Source organism: Molossus molossus, unplaced genomic scaffold (genome assembly GCF_014108415.1).
Source record: "Molossus molossus isolate mMolMol1 unplaced genomic scaffold, mMolMol1.p scaffold_m16_p_5, whole genome shotgun sequence".
In the NCBI taxonomy this organism is placed as follows: Eukaryota; Metazoa; Chordata; class Mammalia; order Chiroptera; family Molossidae; genus Molossus; species Molossus molossus.
The window spans coordinates 10,707,144-10,730,143 of NW_023425388.1; the positions used below are offsets into that span (position 1 = coordinate 10,707,144).

The window sequence follows — 23,000 nt, forward strand, 5'->3', positions numbered from 1 at the left end:
GTCTTTGCTTGAAGATTCCCATCAAACTCCATTTTTAATGGGACATTTCTAGAAGCAGAAGGGGTTGAAGAGAGTGAAGTACGAAGAACTAAATCATGGCAGCCTCAGAACAGTCCTCCAGGAGGACTGCTATGAATGACACTGACCCCACCATCTGTCTGAAGAAACCTTTCCAGCTGGTGTTTAGCTGCCACTGAGCAAGAGCACAACAATCATCAATGACGTGTATGTATTTAATTTCTCTCTCGATGCTGGATACTCAAGAAAATAACTGAAAAATAAAGCTTTCTACCTGGATAAAAATACTTATATCCAAAATGGGATAACTAAAGAAGAGACCACATGAAAGAAAATCACTCTCTAATTCAGCAAAGAGCTTTTCAACAGCCATGTAAGTGATGATACTGATCTGGTGATGGCCACTGAGCAACTAACGGATTGTGTTCCTGAAGAATAGTCAGGAACATGATAAATGCTCACTATGCACTTTTAGGTGAAAAAGGTAAATGTCAAAGTTGAGCATATAGTATAACCATAGTTGGCAAATTTTAAAACATGTTTCACACGTAGACATTTTAAAGTCTGAGAGGATATACACCGCAAGGTAACTGGTTACATCTGGATGACAGAATTAATATTTCTTTTCATTTCAACTTTGTTTTGTTTTGTTTTTGTCCTCACCCAAGGACATTTTTCCAATTATCTTCAGATAGAGCAGGAGGGAAAGAGGGGAGAAGAGAGAGAGAGAGAGAAACATAGACGTGAAAGAGACACATCGACTGGTTGCCACCCACACAATCCCAACCAGGGCGGGGACAAACTGCAACCAAGGTACGTGCCCTTCACGGGAACCGAACCCAGGACTCTCTGGTCCGCAGGCCAACGCTCTAACCGCTGAGCCAAACTGGCCAGGGCTCAACTTTAGTTTTTTTTTTTTTAATTTTAATAATTTGTATTATTACTTTTATAATCAAGAAAACTTTTTTTTTTTTCAAAGAAACAGAGCCTCCATATTTTGTCCACTGCTTAAGTAACAATGACTTTTTCACACATTCAATGAAGAACAAAATTGAATCCAACAAGGGTCTTAGTCCAAAGAGAGATAATATTATAACCTTATTGTAACATTTTTATAATTACTATTATATGAAATGCAATCCAAAATGAACTTCAATTCCATTTATCCACTTTCCTGGCCTTGAAAAATAATGTAAGATAAACATTGGGTCCAAAACAGCACAAATATGATTCTTTTTTTTTTCATCCTCACCCGAGGACATTTTTCCATTTTTTTTTTTTTGTTCAGGTAGAGTGGGAGGGAGAGAGGAACAGAGAGAGAGAGAGAGAAACATCGACGTGAAAGGAACACATCGAGAGGCTGCCACCCGCACAACCGACCAGGGCCGGGGACAAACTGCAACCGAGGTACACGCCCTTAGCGGGAACCGAACCCGGGTCTCTCAGGACCGCAGGCCGACACTCTAACCGGTGAGCCAAACCGGCCAGGGCACAAATATGATTCTTAATAGTCCACCGTGTTACAGGGATTAGAATCCAATTGTCCATCAACACACGAACAGTGGTGCTGGTGTGGCTGTTTAGTGGACATGCAGGAGTCTGACAGGATCATTTCAGCTTCTGCCAAGGTACAAAGTCATCTCCTGTTCCATCATTTGGCCCTTTTCACAGTCTCAGATTCTAACAGGGATAGTGTTCCTGCACTTCAGGATCAGAGGTGAGCATGAGCAAGCACACTGAGCTTGACAGAAGTAAAAATAAACTACAAAAAATTAATCATACCAGAGATACTACTAGTTGTTATGTATATATGTTTATATGTGCACATATATTTTCATAAGTGGATGAGACCATTAGTGACTTAAATGGTCACTGATGAACTTGCACAGGGCCAGTGCATACCACTGTCAACACATGGGAAAGGGACATAAATGGGAAAACATTTCAGAAAGCATTCCCATCCTAGTATTCTCATTTTCCCTTGAAGATCACTGTTTTCTACAAGTACATGGTATTTTTTTTTTAGAGTAAGACAGCGGGATGGAGAGAAGGAGAGGGAGACATTGATCAGTTGCCTCTGGAACGCATTCCAACTGGGGATCAAACCCACAACCTGGGTATGTGCCCTGACCAGGAATCAAACCTGCCACCTTTTTGGTGTATGGGATGACGCTCCAACCAAATAAGCCACCCAGCCAGGGCCAAGCTCGTGATACTTACTTCATAGAGTCATTTTCATTTGGGACACTGTGATCTGACCAATGATCAATTTAGCTCTCCTGCTATTTGTAAGCTGCATGAGAGAACTATATTTTCTACAATCTCGCACAGTGTTTAACCTTACTCTTGGCTGACTAAACTAATTAACACCACTAAAGAAAAAGTTAATTAACAGCATAAGTTATCCTGGTATTCTTGACTCCTTGTCTAATATTTTTCTACTCTACACTCTTTTCATACACAAAGCTTTAGCTTCATTTTTCTTTTTCCAATGTCCAATAAAAGAAATCACATTTACTTCTGAAAATTCAAAAAAAGAACTATGTTTTGAGGTGACTCCCTATAACCTACTGACTTTGTCCTATTATAAGACATAAATTCTATCTCAAAATACAAACAAATCAGCCTATTTTTTTCTCATAAAGTTGTTTACTTTCTTCCCACTAATAATGTTAATAAATTCTGTAAGAAGCAAGCTCCTGAAACCTACACAGTTTAGCTTCAGTTCTGGATGCCTGAAGCAAAGTCTAGCATTTAAAAAAAAATACTAGTGTATTTTTATAGCTGTTTCCATGCTGTCATCCAGGAGTTCTCTGGAAATATGACTTTCTCAGTAATTCAACTCTAAAGAAAAATCATCAAGAGGAACCCAAGAGTATATAACCAGACTGAACAGGAATGCTGCAACTGAGGAAAATGGAAGAAATGACCATATTATGGATGAGTGACTAGTTTTCCAAGAGAATAGTTAGCTTTTGCATTAATTTCCTATTGCTGATCTTAGCCTGTTTCTTCTTTTGTTAGTTTCTTTTTTTCCATTGATTTTTTGAAAGAGAGTGAAAGGAAGGAAGGGAGGGGTGGTGGGGGGAAGAGAAACATTGATGTGAGAGAGAGACATCAATTGACTGGTTCCTGCATGCACTGACTGGGGCAGGGATTGAATCTGCAACCCAGGTATGTGTCCTTGACCACGAATCAAACCCAAGACGATTTGGTGTGCAGGCCGACAATGTAACCACTGAGCCACACCAGCCAGAACTGCCCCAGTTTCTTTTAAGGAAAGCATCATGCACTGCTTTTTCTCTGTACCGCAGGCCGACGCTCCAACCGCTGAGCCAAACCGGCCAGGGCCATGCACTGCTTTTTAATGCCAAGCTCAAAATAGCAATTTCTAGATTTTCCTCAACTCTTTGCTCCACCGTTTCATACACCCGACTCAGACTTGCTGTAAGTGCTAATTTCACATTCACATTAGCACATTCACATTTTCAACCAAAAAGTAACCCACACCCAAGTTACTTCAAAAGGAAAGTCAGTTTCTCTTTTACTAGATCAATGTCAGGAGGTCAAGTCTCCAATACAACAATACAGACTCAGCTTTCTCTGTGTGTTCTATCATCCCAGCTGAACAACTACCTGGCAGGAGCAATAACAAGATCCTGGCATCCTTTACCAGCAGAGGGTAACACTTCACCAGGCTACACGACTGGACTTAAAATGAGATGCCAAACCAATGCATGCAACAACATAAGGATAATATCACATAATCATACAAGTCCTTGTCAAATGTATACCTTGAAATTCACGATAAAATTATTATGGCTGGAAACTTTATCAGTCCTATCAGGACGTATCAGGACAGTTTGGAAGTAGAAAGTATCTATATTAGCAGCTCAAACTGACAAAATAAACATTAGGATTCTAAATTTAGTAATTACAAATCCTCAGTTGCATTTGTGTAATACTGAACAAAAACTGTAAAAATATTTTTCTTCCCCAAAGTTTACAAGCCAATAAGCAATCCCTTTAATAGTCATACAGGACACAAATTAAACAACTTAAGATCTTTAACTGGCTGCCTTGGTACAAAATAGTAGTTGTAGAAATGTTCTACTCACTCATACAGAGTTGAACATTTTTGCTTTGGGTTAATGTCCCACAGCTTCTTATTACGAACAACATATTCATTGCTGTGTTGTTCGTAGAGAGCTTCAAATTCTTCTACGTCTTGCCGAAGATGGTCAGGCACTACAAATGGGCCTGCAGTATTTGAATTGCGTCTGCTAATAAAAGAACAATTTTGTGATTAATAATTGGTGACACAGAATAATACAGGGTGGGACAAAAGCAGGTTAATAGTTGTTTGCATGAAAAATATAATAAATAACAATACAAGAATAAACTGTGTTTCACATTCTCACAACTGTAAACCTACTTCTGTCCTATCCATATTTAAACTGAAATAAACATAATGATAGTAACATATTACATGGCAATTTGTTTTTTTTTAAGTCGATATGTTTATTTATTTATTTTTATTGAAAGTATCACAGATGTCCCCCTTTTTTCCCCACTGACCCCCTCCTGCCTTCCCCAGCCTAATGTCCATGTTGACTGTTGTGCACATATGCATATAAGTTCTTTGGTTTATCTCTCCCCTCCCCTCCCACCTCCCATCCCTCTGAGGTTCATCAGTCTGTTCTCTACTTCCATGATTCTGGATCACTTTTGGTCGACAGCTCACAAATAAGTGAGATCATGTGGTACTTGTCTTTCTCTGGTTTATTTCACTTAGCATAATACCCTCCAGGCCCCTCCATGTCGTTTCAAAGGGTAAAAGATCTTTCTTTCTTACAGCTGCATAGTACTCCATTGTGTAAGTGTACCATAACTTTTTCTTTTAATCCTCACTTGAGGATATTTTTCTATTTATCTTCAGCTAGAGTGGGAGGGAGGGAGGGAGAGAGAAACACTGATGTGAGAGGGACACATCAAAGGGCTGCCTACTGCATGACACTGACCAGGGCTGGGAACAAACTGCAGCTGAGGTACGTGCCCTTGACTGGAATCAAACCCGCGACTCATTAGTCTGCAGGCTAACACTCTAATTGCTAAGCCAAACTGGCCAGGGCTGTACCATAACATTTTTATCCACTCATCTACTGATGGGCATTTGGACTGTTTCCAGATCTTAGTTATTGTAAATAGCACTGCTATGAACATAGGGGTACATATATTCTTCCTGATTGGCTTCTTAGGATATATTCTGAAGGGTGGGATCACGGGGTCAAATGGCAGTTCCATTTTTAATTTTTTGAGGAAACACCACGGTTTACCACCGTGGCTGCACCAGTCTGCATTCCCACAGTGTGTTCAAGTACCCTTTTCTCCACATCCTTGCCAGCATTTGTTGTTTGAGGATTTGTTGATAACAGCCATTCTGGCAGGTGTGAGGTGATATCGCATCTTAAGTTGTTTAATTCGTTTTAATTTGCATCTCTCTGATGATTAGAGAGGATGAGCATTTTTTCATATGTCTCCTGGCCTTTCGTATGTCCTATTTAGAGAAGTGTCTGTTCATGTCCTCCACCCATTTTTTAAATTGGATTGCTTGTCTTCCTTTTGTTGAGTTGTATGAGTACTCTATATATTTCGGATATTAACCCCTTATCCAATGTATCGTTGGCAAATATGTTCTTCCACAGAGTGGGTTCCCTTTTCATTTTGATGCTGGTTTCTTTTGCCATGCAGAAGCTTTTAAGTTTGATGTAGTCACATTTATTAATTTTTTCCCATTGTTTCTCTTACCCTAGGTGATGTATCAGTGAAAATATGATGAGATTCTTCTGCCCTACATTTTCTTCTAGGATTTTTATGGTTTCACAGGCTACATTTAAGTCTTTTATCCATTTTGAGTTTATTCTTGGGTATGGTGTTAAGTTGGTGGTCTTTTTTTTTTTTTTGCATATAGCTGTCCAATTTTCCCAGCACCATTTATTAAAGAGACTGTCTTTTCTCCATGGTATGTTCTTGTCTCCTTTGTCGAATATTAATTGTGCATAATGTCTCGGGTCGATTTCTGGGTTGTTTGTTCTGTTCCACTGATCTATAAATGGCTGTTCTTGTGCCACTACCAGGCTGTTTTGATTACAATGGCTTTGTAGTATAACTTGATATCTGATATTGTGATGCCTCCCACTTTGGTCTTCTTTTTCAAAATTGCTGTGGCTATTTGGGGTCTTTTATGGTTTCATATACATTTTTGGAGTGTTTATTCTAGATCTGTGAAATATACCATTGGTACTTTAATAGGGATTGCAATGAATCTGTAGATTGCTTTGGGTAGTATGGACATTTTAATGATGTTGATTTTTCCAATCCATAAAATGGTATATATTTCTATTTTCTTATATCTTCTTCTTCTTTTTTTCAATGTCTTATTGTTTTCTGAGAACAGGTCTTTTATCTCCTTGATTAATTTTATTCCTAGGTATTTTATTTTTCTGGTTGCAATGGTTAATGAAATTTTTTTGTTTCTCTTTCTGAGTGTTCATTATTGGTGTATAAGAATCACATGGCAATTTGATGCAAAAAAAAAAAAAACCAACACTACCAGAGAATTTAATGCAGAAAAGTTACCCTTCTACAGTTAGAGTCAAGAAATATATGTACCTGACTACTGAGTAAGCACTTTTATTTATTTACTTTTTAAATTCTCACCCTAGGATATTTTTCAATTTATCTTCAGATAGAGCAGGAGGTAGGGAGGGAGGGAGAGAGGTAGGGAAAAAGAGAGAGAGAGAAACATTGATTGGCTGCTTCCTGCATGACCCCAACCAGGGCCGGGACTAAATTGCAACCGAGGTATGTGCCCTTGACCGGAATTGAACCCATGGCTCTTTGGTTCACGGGCTGATGTTCTAACCTCGGAGCGAAACTGGCCAGGGCTAAATAAGCACTTTTAATTAACTACTTACTCTTGCCACCAAGAGCAAATTTTAAAAACTCCTTGTTTAAAAATAAATAACCAATGTTGCACTGACTGTAACTTGTTAAACAGAAAAATGAAATATTTTATTATAATTGCTATTAATTTAAATTAAAGTAAGATTGAAACTGGTGAAAAGTACTTAATAAAAAAATTAAAAAAAAATTTTTTTATTGATTTTTAGAGAAAGTAGAAGGGAGAGGGAGAGAGAGAAACATCGATGTGTGAGAGAGAAACAGCCATCGGCTACCTCCTGCATGCCCCTACCGAGGATACAGCCCACAACTTGGGCATGTGCCCTGGCAACCTTTAGGTGCATGGGATAATGACCAACCTACTGAGCCACATGGGCCAGGGCAATAAAAATATTGTTTTAAAAAAAGGGTAAGATTCTAGCACTCTAAAAAGATGCTATTTGAGTGTGGGCTCTAAACCAGATTGCTGGGTTTAAATTCTGCCCTGCTGTTTACAAGCTATGTTCTTGGGCTTGTCAGTCAACTACACTGTGCACTGGTTTTCTTTTTTCTTCTTTGTTTTTTAATTAATTTATTTTTGTTACAGATGTTTCTCCTTTGTTTCCCCATTGACACCCTCTTCCCCATCTCCCTCACCCCATCCCCTTTATCTCCTAGAGTGTAAGAGTAGATTAAATGAGTTATACTATATGCAAAGCTCTTAGAATAGTGCCTGGTAAAACCAAACATTTTTTTTGTAGGCTTTGGCCCATAAAGGAATATGATATAAAAAGGTCATTGCTACTCACTAGTTTTATTTCTTCTTATGTCTATTTGATTCTTGAAAACCTAGCTTCAACAATCAGATGTTATGAAAAATCACTGACATCTAAGGTTTTATAAACCATTACATCGTATATAACTTCCAAAACATCTCCATCTCTCCTATTTTGGCAAATATGCTAGTAATTATCAATAAAACATTCTCTACAATGAGCTTTTTAAAAAAATGTTTTTATGGATTTTTTAGAGAGAGAAAGGTAGAAGAAGAGAGAGACAGACACATTGATTGGCTGCCTCCTACTGAGGATCTAGCCAAACTGGCCAGGGCTGTTGTTTTTTAGAGAAAGAAGGCGGGGGAGGGAGGGTGAGAGACAGAGCGACAGACAGACAGACACATTGATCGGTTGCTTCCCATACCCACCCCAACTGGAGATTGAAACTGAAACCTTAGTGTGTACCCTGACAAGGAACTGAACCCGAAACCTTTTGGTGTACAGGATGATGCTCTAATCAACTGAGCCACCCGGCCAGGGCAAGCCTTGTGATTTTAATGCAGATTCTATGAATTCTTTTTTTTTTTAATCCTCACCCGAGGACATTTTTCGATATTTTGTTCAGATAGAGTGGGAGGGAGAGAGAGGAAGAGAGAGAGAGAGAGAAACATCGACGTGAAAGGGACACATCGAGTGGCCGCCACCCGCACAACCTGACCAGGGCCGGGGACAAACTGCAGCCGAAGTACATGCCCCTAGCGGGAACCGAACCCGGGTCTCTGTAGACCGCAGGCCAACCCTCCAACTGCTGAGCCAAACCGGCCAGGGCAGATTCTATGAATTCTTAACGTTGACAAGCCATGCTATAAATTCAACTAAGGTGGGTCACGTGAGGTTGTCATTCTAGATGCATTATCTTTAGACAGAGAAGTTAGGGAAAACACAAATTTAAAGTACATTAAATTAACATCACTTTATTAACTTAGAACACTTGATTTAAAATGAAGCAAAAATTTTTAAGTTGTACTTACTTATGGTCTTCACCTGAAGCAACAGTCTCATTATTAGGTGTTACTGAAGTTGTTCCAGACCCAACTAACATAGGCTGGTTTAAAAGACAGAAGAATGGCAATAAGTTTCTATCTTAGAATTACCACAAAAACTGATTAATGCTTACATAAATAGACATGCAAATTGACAATGTATGAGACTTATCTAAATTGTCTTGTGAATAGGAACACATAATAAAATTTTCAACAACCATAAATATGCCCAAATGAACATTTATGTAGTTTCCTACACTCCAAAAAAAATTTAAATGTCACTCAGCTTAAACTCCCATCAGTTTTATTGACTGCTCTCATTTTCCCAGTATCTGTTCACTTTCTCCATCCCTGTCCCTTACTTGACACCCCAAATACAAGACAGCCATGAAGTCCCACAGTAAGACTTAAAACTAATGCTCCAGTGATCCCATGGGCTTGGAGCAGGGCCTTGGGTGACAGCAAGGAAGGGAACCTATCAATTTTGAGACTTTGTTATAATGATTAGTATTCATTGCCTTTATTTTGAGTATTTTAGTTATTGATAACAGGTACCATATCTTATCATACAAATGATAACACTAGGGCACAGAGAGGTCAAATAACTTGCCCAAGGTCACATACATAATAAAAACAGCAATAAAAATAATAATTGGTCAAGAGCCAAGATATAAACTCAGGTCTATCTGATTCCAAAGCTGCCCTGATCACCCTGCTCTGTGACCACCCATACAAAATCCTACATTATGACAATTGTTTTTACTCAGAAATATTCAGAAAATAAAAAGGACAATAAAGATAAAAGTCTCTTTTAAGAGTTACTTACATACAATATTAATCTTAAATTTCCTCAAAGTGTAGCAGACTGCCAAAATACCTTTAAAGCCTAAAAGGTCATCTCAACAAAATGCTTCAAAATATCCCAAGAATTGGTTAATTCTAATTTATATATTCAATTATTTTAGATAAGAAAATACTCCATACCTTTGAATCTTTTGGCTTCTTTTTCTTGCCTTTGTTTTTTATCTTGGTAGAATTAAACTAAAAAATGGGAGGGAAAATCATTGAACACTAAATAATAGCATTATCAATCTACCATATATTATAAACATACTGATTTTCACAGGCTGGTCATAAACTGAATTATATAAAATGTTTCACAAAAATAACACTATAGTGTGTCAGGCCTGCTGTTATGATTTATAATAAAAATTAAGAAAAAGTTTAATGATGCCTTATAACTAAAATTATATTGTCCCAACATTTTGAACTCAAATTCAACAAGGTTTGTGTCATTTCAAGTAATTAATCAAACATTTAAAGTAATTCTATTTATATGCTAATCATACTTTAATGATTTTCCTGTTACTAAGGCAAACTAAACATTTGCATCTGGCCAGACTCTGGGGCACAAACAGGGAAATTAGAAGAAGCATTTAACTTCTCATGGGGTATGTTAGCTGTGTTCCTATACGTAGTTGAGCAATATTTGATAGAATGGATTAAGACAAAATTTCAAGTACAGATCACTTGATCATAAAAAATCAGTAAACAAGCAATTTTCTGCTTGAAAACTGCCACAACCTACTAAGGAAGACAACTCTGGCATTACTGTAAGTTAAACTTAATTTGGAGCCACTCAAAACAAAGTCCCTTTGTTTTCCTTAAACAGCAAAACATTAAAATTTGCACCACAGCCTTGGCCGGTTTGGCTCAGTGGTTAGAGCGTCGGCCTGCAGTCCAGAGAGACCTGGGTTCGGTTCCCGCTAAGGGCATGTACCTCGGTTGCAGTTTGTCCCTGGCTCTGTTTGGGTTGTGTGGGTGGTGGCCACTCGATGTGTCCCTTTCACGTCAATGTTTCTCTTTCTCTCTCTCTGTCCCTCCCACTCTATCTGAACAAAAAATGGAAAATGTCCTCGGGTAAGGATAAAAAAAAAAAAAAAAATTTGCACCACTGCTGATAACTTTTCATTTTTATGCCAGGAGACGACTTAAGAACTGCTTTCCTATTTCTTAGACGAACATTTATTAGCTGTGAAACTTGAAGGCCATTTCTAAGGTAAGCCTCAGCATGTGCTGATTGTCACTCCAATTCCAAGAGGCAGAGTGGGATTAGCTTTCTAGTGAATTAGTACTTGTCATCTGAAGTCCAAGTCTGGTTCTGGAGTGCTACCACCTATGATGTAGCTACACCGGCCAGGGTCCTCCCTCCCCTCTTCCTTTGGCTCACACAAACTAGAACATAACATACAAAGTGAGCAAACCAAAACAGAGACTCTCTCAGCAATATTTGTTCTAAAAAATAATAATAAATAAAAATAAAGTGATCAAATAACTTACTGGCACATCACCACTGTCTTGTTTCCTCAGTACAGTACACCGGCTGTCTGCAGGGAGATACAGAGTTTTGTGAGCAAATGGACCATTAATATTGCCATATAATACACTAAAGCTTGAAAGAAAACCACCCCCAACACAGTGACACAGACTATGTTCTACCTCATTTGGCTTTGACACAAGTCTAGTTTAGAAACCAAGGGTGAGAAATGGCTAACTGAATGGAAAACCAACTACAAAGAACTACAAAATTTCAATCCATTTCAGCATAATCTGAGTGCCTTCTAGGTGCCAAACTCTATGTTGGGTGCTAGGAACACAGAGATGCATAAAACAGCCCCTGCCATCCACACATCTATGTTCTACAAAAAAGACAAACAGGCAAACACCTTCACCCAGTGTGCTAACTGCCACAATAAATATAATGGGAACGAAGCTGATGGAATAATAAAGTCTTCAAGGGGAGAGGACCAAGTAGGGATCAGGAAGGACACCGGGGAAGAAGGGGCTTGAAATGAACAAGCAACAGGGTGGGATGTGGCTGGAGGAACTGAAGGAACAAAAACAGGAGGCAGGAAAGAACCGGGCAGGTTGGGCACAGTAGTTGTAGTTGATGGGGTGTTTATTCAGAAGGCAGATGGGCAGAGTGAGGATGAGCCCAGATACATGACATGAATTAAATCTGTAGGCAAAACTAAGCAAGTACTTCCCAAAAAGAACAGATATTGGATCACACAGATGTTCTTCAAGAGTCACTGGAGGCCAAATTTGGAGTGGGAGGGTCTAGAGGCATGTAGACCAGTTTGGAGGCTACTGCAATAATGTGATCATGTAAAAATCACTGCGATACTGCCCTAGGAAAGTAGAGATAAATAGGAAAGGACATACCCAAGACAAAGCTCACTTGGACTGCTGACAAACTAGGTATGAAGTAACAGGGAAAAGGAAAAATCGAGACTAATTCCAGGTTTCGTGCTTAAAAACAAGATACACAACAATGTTCTTAAGTGAGATAAATTCAGTAAGGGGGATATAAATGGGTTCAGCCACATTGCTCTCAAGGGGCCTCCTGACTTTCTACACAGACCTCTCAACAGGGAAATACGCATCTAGACTTCAGGAGAAAGGTGGGGGCTCCCAATTATCATCCATTGGTGACACTAAAAAATATCTTTATTTATAAGATCAGTGGACTTTTTAAACTTTTTTTTTTATCCTCATCTGAGGATATTTTCCATTTTTTGTTCAGGTAGAGTGGGAGGGAGAGAGAGGAACAGAGAGAGAGAGAGAGAAACATCGATGTGAAAGGGACACATCGAGTGGCTGCCACCCGCTCGACCAACCAGGGCCGGGGACAAACTGCAACCGAGGTACATGCCCCTTAGCGGGAACCGAACCCAGGTCTCTCTGGACCGCAGGCCGACGCTCTAACCGCTGAGCCAAACCGGCCAGGGCCTTTTTACACTTTTAAGAAATATAAGTACTTCTAATGAAAAGAGATAATGTTGAAAATGTCTGGAGTAAAGGTGAGAAGCAGAGCTATGGGACTTGAAAATCTGTTGGCCAGTCATTTGGATGGTGGCTTCCGACTCTATGACTGAGGGCAGAGACAGAGTCACAGCCAGACAGACTGTGAGTTTTAGGTACAGAACACCAGAATCAGAAAAAAGGCACAGTGAGAACTGTGTCCTTTTTAGTTGTCTTGTCGTGTGATCCAAACATGCATTGGGTTGTATAAGCAGTCCCTGGACAGCATTTTATTACCAGCAGCAACAAGCTGATGGCAATAAATTCAGGCTGTCAAGTAACATGTCCTCTCCGGTCAGGAAGCAGTGCCCTGGAAAAATAAAGCCATCTATACGTGTGTTCCTTCCTAAGAACCACAACAAAAGTAAGCTTTTTGGTTCCTTGTATTGCATTTGAACTTCGTAACATATGGCACGTCTGTACAGGACCAGACCTTTTATTGTACACTCCAAAACAAACAGCATGAAATCTGACAGTCTAATGCCTAACAATAAAGTTGACTTCTGATGCTGAGGGAAAGGGGAGGGGCCTCTTGGCATACATGTAGTAGCAAAAATAAGAAATTCAAATTAATTTAGAATCTAAAATGTTAGAATTTAAGCAAAATGGGACTACAGCTCGTTGGCTCCAAATTCTTTTCATGATGAGGAAACTAAGAATCAAGAGAAGCTAAGGAGCCCTGGCCGGTTTGGCTCAGCGGTTAGAGCGTCACCTCGCAGACCAGAGAGCCCAGGTTCGGTTCTCGCTAAGGGCACGTACCTTGGCTGCAGTTTGTCCCCGGCCCTGGTTGGGGTCATGCAGGTGGCAACCACTTGATGTGTCTCTCTCGCATCGTTGTTTCTCTCCCTCTTCCTCCCTCTATGCCTCCCGCTCTATCTGAAGATAAATGCAAAAATGTCCTTAGGTGAGGACAAAAAAAAAAAAAAAGAGAGAGAGAAGCTAAGGAATTAACTACTAATTATCCTATTCTGCCAAACTGGGCTCCAAGCCCTTACCCAAACAGGTTCCCGATTGCCTCCATCCTCTCTGAATCTGGAGGTCAGCCTGTCCAATTCCACCTCCAGCTTGGACCCCACCCTCACACCAGGCTTTCCTCTTCCTGAGGGAACGCATGTGATGTCTCTCGTCTGAATTCACTTCTCTGGTCCTCTCTCACTAAGCTTACCCCCACATTACATGTATGTTCATCTTACTCCCTTCTGTAGATCACAAGGTCTCCTGAGGGCAGGGACTAGCATAAGCATTTCTGAATTTCTTGTTAACACCTAGCATGGGCCTTGAAGCAGCAGTAAAAACAAGCTCTTTAATAAAATGAGTGAGGGAGGTGGCTGAGCCAGAGCTCAGTTTTCCTGACTCTCAGATCCAGCTACTCCCACTACAGCAGATGTGCCATCTGTCTGTTCTAGAGTCCGCAAGCCTCACCTACTGCAAGTCACTGTTTCCCTGATTGCTACAAATCAAATCATTTCTTAATAAATCCTGTCAATATAACATGCAATCAATCTCTGCCATGACGCTGTCAAAATATCTACGGTGAGAACAGTGATGGGAGGGTCAGTGTAATGTACCCATCTGAATATTGCTACAACTTAGTTCCATAGAGTAAAAGGTTTTACAACATGAAAAAATGACTATTCTTAATCACTGTCCACCCCACATAAGCCAGTTTTATCATAATAATTTTCACTATTTTCTTGGTGAAGTATCTAACTAAATTAGGTCCTCCACAGATTTTTGCCCCCTAAGATTAGGTATAAGATAACCTGAACCTTGACCCACATACCCATGATATCGAAGAATTCATCTAAAGCGTTATGTAATGCCGGGAACTTGTCTCTGTGTTCTTCCAGCAGCCATATCAAACACCGGGCTTCCTTCAATGATGTTGGCTCACAGAAGTAGTCGAGTTGCTTTCCTTCTATAGAATTTAGTTTATGACCATATTTCTCATTCCAGAGAAAAGTCATGATGCTAAAATCAAGCTCCTTAAGAGACGCTCCGTAACGAGAGAAAAAAGATCCTGTGGCATCTAAACCTGTGATAAAAACAAAGCCCAAATCAGAAGGAAAAACCACTTACTATAAAATCACATTCACCTTCACATCTTTGAAGATGGTTCCATACAGTTTGCTTACAATGGCAGTGAAAACGTAAATACTTGAGAACAAACTTGTTTAAGCTATTATAAATTTCAGAAACACCATTTATCACTGATATGTTAATTACAATAATTCTTATCTATTAGTTGAATAAGGTAGGACAAAGGCTTCTACTATTAGTTATTTTTATTAGACTTAGTTATTTTTATTAGAAAGTAAGGCATTAAATTCATTAAAAAATAGAGCAATAACCTTTTCACTAATTCACAATGACTTTCATTCCAATTATTACAAACGAGCAAGATTTCACAATGCTTTTCTACATAGTACAAAACATCAATAGTATGCACAAGCTTCCCAAATACCTTTAAAACTGGAAATGGGTCAACACCTCCAAGAACTGCTTCATATTCCCCAAAATATCATGGTTCCTAAGTCCTCACAAAAGTTAAGGTGCTCAATCACCATTCCCACCTTATTCCCCCTCGTCCATATCAGAAAAAGGGCGGCTGCAACCCCATACACTACTACTGAAAGTATGGTGAACCCCTGCTTACCAACACAGCCACCGAAAGGCAAAGGTTCGCTCTGCCCTCCCTCCCACATGCCTTTCATACAGCAGTCCCCTCCTATGAGAGGCCACAGGTTCTCAGCAAGCACATGAAGCAGACTGCTGAATCAAAATTACCCTGCATGGCTGTTTCTTCCAGATGAGATGTTAGCAGGCACAGGTCACGTTACATGAAAAATTACTACTGTTAAACATCAGAATCAGAGACCACATAAAATACTCATACAAGGTTTAAGGGATCGCCTATGAAGAAAACCACATTCACATCTGAGACTCACAGAAAAGCATATACTCAGTGAGGGGAGGCAGATCACACCTAGGACTGAAATGTTCATTTCCCCTTCTCTTCCCCTTAACCCTCCCTTCTCCCCTCCTTCCCTCCCTCCACCTGCGTATAAATTGACCTCCTGTGATAAACATGCATATGTGACTCCACTGTACAGACTTCCTGTGAGAAGAAAGTAAAATTCCAGGAACTGGAAATTACTTGCTTTCAATAAAAGTGAGCTTTACATTAGGGCTATAATACAGCCTTACTTATTAACATGCTTGAACCCATTTTACAACGTGAAATAGAAACTTCAATTTTAAATAGTATGCATATATACTCATTAAAATGCTACCTTTACTCTTCAGAACAACCGTAAACTATATCCAAAGCATGTTCCCGTTCTCCTGTCGGTGAGCTATACGGCTCAAAGGCTGCCGCCTACGTGAATGGACACTGGTGAACACTCAGATAAGCCTACTTCTCTCAAGTCTATCTTATAAAGCAGATTAAAGAAAGAAGTAACTTCATAATTTACGTATCAGGTTGTTAAATAGACACCAAAGGTAATCATCCCTAGAGAGTAATTTTCTGGGGACAGAACACCATGAAAACCTATGCCAAGCTTGCTGCCATCCTAATCTTCTCCACCCAGAAATTTACCAATATCTCCTCTGAAACCCTAGAATCCTCAGAGCTCAGGCCTCTAAAACCTCCGGCAGGTCGATGGCTCGCGGGGGCCTAGCAGGCTCACTCTTTGGACCGCAGGCTGCTGCAAGGCCCTGCTCTGGCGCTGGCCTTTTATCTAACAGCTGCCCAGTGAACCTACTGGGTGAGGCCAGTTGCCAAGAGGAACAGGGCCTGGGTAGGTACCCAGGAAATCACTATGTGGTGTCAGACAACAACTCTGCCTGCAGCAGTCCTTCCTAGTCCCTTCTTGAGGACCTTGGGCGGAGCCTGCTTGCGGGTTTTCCAAGTTAGAGAAAGCAGGACAAAGTAATAGCTTTATAATCCTGTGGTTTACAACAACCCAGGTGTTCTTCTCCTGTTAGATATCGATTACTCCTTAAGTGTAGATTTGCCTTGGGTGATCCTGAACAATTATTCCATCTACTCTTCCCTCTAAATTTTTCATTAAGGAATCAAGACTTCTGAACTGCACAATCCCAGAGGGCACAGAGAACTGACTCCAGGAGGTGCTTCCACCCATGGTGAGCCTGGTCTTCAGTTTACACATTTACAAATGCTTGAGCACAGTATGGGGCCAGGTTTCCAAAGTGACTGAACTATGTTTATACCTTTTGAAAAAGTATAATCTTTCTATGAAAAAGCTAAATATTGTGAGTTGGGAAAACAGTATTTTTAACCATAATAATGTGCAGTCCTACATTTTAAAAAAATCATAAATGATGATCGGAAAACAACAACAACAAAGAGTCAGAGGCCTACATTTATCCTTCCTACTGAACTGCATCCCTGGAAGTACGTGACATACCAAAGCTATTAAGTTTCTGGATCCAGGTGGCTAATTTTGGCTCCACTTCCTTAAGCTCACTCAAAACATGCAGAAATATCCTTGTTTTGACTCTATTCTTTTCTTGAATCAAGTGACGAATGACATAGTCCACTGCTTCACTTAGAAAATTCCTGCTGGAAAAACAGGTTGTGTAGTCTTCTGTGCTTAAAACCTTCCACGAAAGCAGTTCTTTGAGGAGCTTGGACGTATTCAGCACACCAGATTTAATCTTGTCTGCATACTGCTTGATGCACTGCAGAATCCTGTCGTCCAGGAACTGGCAACTCTCAACACTGGCTACAGTTTCTGAGAATAAACCACAGTGGTCAGTTACAGTGAGAAATAGGACCAACTTGCAAAGACAGAAACTCAGAAAGAAATAATGAAACGTGCCCTGGCCAGCTTGGCTCAGTGGTTAGAGCGTCGGCCCATGGACCAAAGAGTCCTAGGTTCAGTTCCCGCTAAGGGCACGCACCTCGGTTGTTCTTTGTCCCCGGTACCAGTTGGGGTTGTGTGGGTGGCAACCAGTCGATGTGTCTCTCTTGCGTCGATGTTTCTCTCTCTCTCTCCCCCCCTCACTCTATCTGAACAAAAAATGGAAAAAATGTCCTTGGGTGAGGATTAAAAAAATAAATAAAAATAAGAATACAAGAATAAACTGTTTTGCTTACTCACTAGTGTAAACCTACTTTTGCCTCACCCTATATTTAACAATACCTTTGAAAAAATATGAAACTTCATGTTAAACAAAACAAATCAAAAGTACTTTATCTCCTTCACTCCATTACCACTCAGGTAATATCTAAAATTTCAGTTCTTTTAAAATAAGGTTACTTCCCTCACCCATTCTAACACAGCCTCATCAGCTACCAAGAATTTATATCCTATAAACACGTTTAGTCATTAAGAATACAAAGGTGTTCTTCTTTAAGTTGAAGGGATCATTTATTCAGTAACAGAGTCAATTACTATTTGTAGTTCTTGTTGTATTATTCATCTTATTGTTGGATCCTAAACTGCAGACCTGTGGACTCATTGACTACAAGCTGGAAAATATCTCAGAGGTATCTCTTCCCACCCACTCATTTCCCTAACGGATGACCATTTAGCCTCTTGAAGCATGCAAAGTTAAAATACCAACATTCACTGAAAACTTTTTCAGCAAGAAAGATCATTTTGGTTGATTGGTGAAACATTAATGGAATACTAGATGGGAAAAAAAAGACAGCAGAGGAAATATTTCATTTTATAGATGGCCATCAATGTAGAAGATGAGAATAACTTATTTCAACTCATCTGGAAGTAAACATACAGATCAACATGTCCACAGAAACAGTGAAATTACCAGATGCATTTCCATGCTGATCATGGAATGATGACAAGATGAGCATAAAACAAAAGGCTAGACTAGGCAACCTATATGGTACCTTGTATGAACAGCTTCTTTATTTGAATTAAGTGTTATTTCAGGTAATTAGTAGTGAATTTACGGTTCACAGTTTTAGAGCTTAAATCCACACAGCGGAGTCTACAGACCATTGTCAAACATACACCACTCATGGTCACAGTATTTCCACCTTCAGTTCAGAGATGAGGAAACAGCATGTGCCCCAGGTTAGTGGCAGGCAGTGTTTTGAATCCCCATGTACTGCTTCCAAAATCAGTGCCCTTTATAGCACTTCCTATCACAATAGTATTAAAATATAAACTGAAATCTAAATTTCACTTCAGTAACAACATAAGGCCCAGTAAGATGAATATTTACATTAAAAGTTTAAGGGAAAATACATTGTTTTTATCATGCCTCGGACTCCAGCATACCTTTCTGCTCTTCAGTTTTGGGTGGATTACTTTCCCTTAAGTCCTCTTCCATTCTTTCTTGTGCTAATTTTTTTGCTTCCTTTTTCTGGATTTTTCTCTTCAATTTTTTGTCTTCTTTCAGTCTTAACTTTTCTAGGCTGATAAACATTTATAATTAGTGATAATTTACCTTCGTTATAAACTCAATTAACTATTTTCCTTTGCCTACTACAGAAACCATTCTCTAAGTTAGATGTGTTCTGCCCTGACTGGTTTGGCTCAGTGATTAGAGTGTCAGCCCCTGGACCAATGAGTTGTGGGTTTGATTCTGGTCAAGGGTATGTACCTCAGTTGTAATTTGTTCCTGGCCCTGGTTGGGGTTGTGTGGGGTTGAGTGGGGTAGCCACTCAATGTGTCCCTTTCACGTCGATCTTTCTCTGTGTGTGTGTGTGTGTGTGTGTGTGTGTGTGTGTGTGTCTTCCTCTCTCTCCCTCCTACTCTATCTGAACAAAAGTAGAAAAATGTCCTCGGGTGAAAAAAAGATGTGTTCCTTTTTAGTTATAACTTAGCCTGCATCTTCTGTTCAACATCAAAAACTGTTCACACATGTAGTCATTTCAGTCAAACTAAAGGTACTTGTTTCATGAAAACAAGAACCTCAGTGAGCCCTGGCCAGTTTGGCTCAGCGGTTAGAGCGACGGCCTATGGACTGAAGGGTCTCGGGTTTGATTTTGGTCAATGGCAGGTACTTGGGTTGCAGGTTTGATCACTGGCCTGGTGGAGGCACATTCGGGAGGTAACTAATCGATGTGTCTCTTTCATATTGATGTTTCTCTCTCTCTCCCCTCCCTCCCCCTTCCTTCCACTCTCTCTAAAAAAAAAAAAAAAAAAAAAAAAATCAATGGAAAAAAATATCCTCAGGTGAGGAACAACAATTAAAAACAAAAGGACCCCACAATAAACTATTACTTTCACTTTCCAGTAATGTCCCACAAAAACAGAATTTGGTTGATATGGTTACAATGAATTCTCTTCAACAAGTAAGTCTGTTCATCTTTTCTTTTGCTTTTTCTTGGTCCAATGATAAAAAAAAAATCACTTATTAGAATGGAAAACAAGAAGCAGTACCAAAAAGAAAAGCAAGAAACATTAATATTATTTGATCTGAATAAGAAGATACAAAGAAAGAAATAATTTTGACAGTAGGTTGAGTATTTCAGTGTGAGAAATAAGTCATTGGTTCAAAATGTTTGTTGAAGAGAGATAAAAAGAAAATACGCTTGTATGGCCGGTGTAGCTCAGTGGTTGAGCATCAACCCAAGCACCAAGAGGTCACCAGTTCAACCAGTTCAATTCACGGTCAGGGCACATGCCCAGGTTGTGGACCTGATCCCCAGTGGGGAGCATGCAGGAGGCGGCCAATCAATGTTTTCTCTTATTGATGTTTCTATCTCTCTCTCCCTCTCTCTTCCTCTCTCTCTAAAAATCAATAAAGGAAAAAAAATTAAAAAGAAGATATGCTTTTGGAATTGAAGTTTAAACAACTGAGAGCCAAGTATCCACTTTTTATTTAACTGCCAAATCTACTAATTGAACGTCATTTCACAGCATCAAATGTCATAATTTTACTTATGAATCCAATCACTAAATAAGGTTTCTGATTTAAGTTTTTAGTATTTAACCATTCCAGGCTAGTTCTAAGTTTTACATATCCATAAAAATTTATAAATCACTTATTTGGACATGTGTGCACAGCCAATTTTAAAAAACAGTATAATTTAGAAATCTGCATTTAATAGAATTATATTGTAAAAGACATTATTAATCTACTGATTGTTTAAAATCTTACCTAGAACACTTCTGTTTCAGAATAGGTCTCGGAGGAACCTTTTCTTTCACGACCTTGTGTTCAAACTTTAAATAAAACAAAGACATTCAAAATGTGTCTCATACTCATTCCCATGACAAAGCACAAAACCACAAGTAACAAGCATGTTAGAAGCACACACAGTCAATGATCAATTTGGCAAAGAACAGTGATGATGTTATGACCTAGACAAAAGCCCAGAAAACTTTAGCAAAACAATTTACTGAAAAGAGAAACAAGAGAGCAGACATACTTTAGCGAGAAATATTTTTTACATTAAAAGTAAGCAAAGATAAAATATACTATAAATATCATTACAACAACCCACTCCTGCCACCCCCATATAGACCAGTTAAAGGTCCTCCCTAAGGACCTCCACCCCCCAAATACCCGAAAGTTTACCAGGGACAAAGAAAACAAGGTCAAAGAAAGAGTAACAACAGTAAAACTAAAATGTAAAAGCCTCCTTTTCCTGTTGGGAAAGAAAAGAATGTGAAAATCCTTTATTGCAAAGAAGCATTCTCACATCTTAATAGTTCCTATATTTTCTGAAATTAAGTAATTAAGTACTTGTTTCCTGGAAAAGACAAGATCCAAATCGTACAACTGCCATACATTTAAATCATGCTTTAAAAGTGTAAGCATTCTCGTTATCAATTTCATAAGATTTCCCCTTAATCAGAGACTTACTTCACATTTAACTTGACCACCACTGCTGAAGATGATAATCTTAGAAATGATACCTTCGCAGTCAGGGGTAAGACAAATTCCTTGCAGAAAATCCTATTTGATTAAAAAAAAAAAGTGCTAGATATCAGAATAAATCTATACATGTATACCATTTTAACTGTCAGGAGCAGTTAAAACATGGTCTAAAACTCCTTCAGGGAGGCACCGAAAGTCCCTGCTCATTGCCATGTGACTTTCAGAGCCTCCCTGGGGAAAGAAAATTGGTTATAGGGTTGACCACATGACTTGCTTTGGTCAATGGAAGGAGAGCTGATAGGATGTACACCATATCCTAGCAAAAGCTTTCAGAAACACTGAATGGACTGGCCACTGACCTTTACCCTCTGCCACAAGAACATGTTCCAGGCAACTTAGATTCAGACACAAAGAACACAGCCACATAATTCAAGACCTGTATTTTAAAATTAGATATTAAGTCCAGCCGGTGTGGCTCAGCGGCTGAGCATTGACCCATGCATCAAGAGGTCACTGGTTCGATTCCCGGCCAGGACACATGCCCAGATTGTGGGCCCAACCTCCAGTGGGGGGCATGTGGGAGGCGGCCAGTTGATGTTCTCGCTCATTGATGTTTCTATCTCTCTCTCCCTTTCACTTCCTCTCTCTCTAAAATCAGTAAAAAAAAAAAAAGAAAAAAAAATTAATAATAAATAAATAAATAAAATTGGATATTAAATTTATTTTTTATCATAACATTCCCAATGTGAAAGTTGGTTAAACAATTTATTGACAATCTTTATAGTTACTGCATTTATACTTATATTAAATAAAAACAAAAACTAATTTTCCACTTTATTATTAAAGTTTTAATTTAAAACTTTCTGATTGTGTCTATAATTCACAGCAAGGAATTTACATTCATTTAAGACATTCTCTTAAGATTCTCAGGGGGGAAAAATCAATGTGAAATAAGCATACTAAAAATTCCAGACAATCTTATTAGCCTTACCTTGTCAATTTTATCATTAAAGGTTGTTGTTTTTAATTTCTTCCAACAGTTCATGTGAAATTCTATTTTGCAGTACTGGCAACAACTGATTCGTATAAAACCCTGGGGATTTAAAACAAATTTTTAATTTATATTTTAAAGGTGTCTTCTCTTTTTTCTCACATACACACTCTTACTCACAATGCCTATTAAGATAGAGAGACAGCTGTGTACACTCACCTGGCAGACATAACTACACATCACATTTCCCCATGAGGAAGAACAATACTTCTGTACCCCAGAATGCCTAGTGGCACAGATACGGAGCTTGACTGACATAAACATTTTCATACCTTACAGTTGCATTATCCTTTGCAATGCATAACATATTTTATAAACATTATTTCATCTGGTCTAACTAGGGACAGTGCCACAATGGACAGCTATTATCTTCTTGAATAAACTAAGGCCCAGTAACTTATTTCATTCAATTAAGTGCCAGACTTGGTCCCAAACTTAGGCTTCTGAGAGCCAGTTCAGTGATCACAATGGCATTTAGAT

At 39.1% G+C, this 23,000-nt stretch overlaps 1 protein-coding gene across 4 annotated transcripts in view; it reads right to left on the reverse strand.

Moving 5' to 3' along the window:
- The window catches only part of TTC3 (tetratricopeptide repeat domain 3), a 122,142-nt gene that overhangs the window by 34,822 nt on the left and 64,320 nt on the right, over window positions 1-23,000 (reverse strand). For all 4 annotated transcript variants that reach the window (XM_036242245.1, XM_036242249.1, XM_036242247.1 and 1 more), the window contains 10 exons: window positions 22,461-22,562; window positions 21,455-21,547; window positions 20,747-20,811; window positions 18,919-19,055; window positions 17,077-17,403; window positions 14,427-14,678; window positions 11,120-11,166; window positions 9,764-9,820; window positions 8,768-8,841; window positions 4,137-4,301 (listed from right to left, as the gene is read on the reverse strand). In XM_036242245.1, coding sequence (XP_036098138.1) covers window positions 4,137-4,301; window positions 8,768-8,841; window positions 9,764-9,820; window positions 11,120-11,166; window positions 14,427-14,678; window positions 17,077-17,403; window positions 18,919-19,055; window positions 20,747-20,811; window positions 21,455-21,547; window positions 22,461-22,562 — 1,319 coding nt within the window. The remainder of the gene's footprint in view (window positions 1-4,136; window positions 4,302-8,767; window positions 8,842-9,763; window positions 9,821-11,119; window positions 11,167-14,426; window positions 14,679-17,076; window positions 17,404-18,918; window positions 19,056-20,746; window positions 20,812-21,454; window positions 21,548-22,460; window positions 22,563-23,000) is intronic.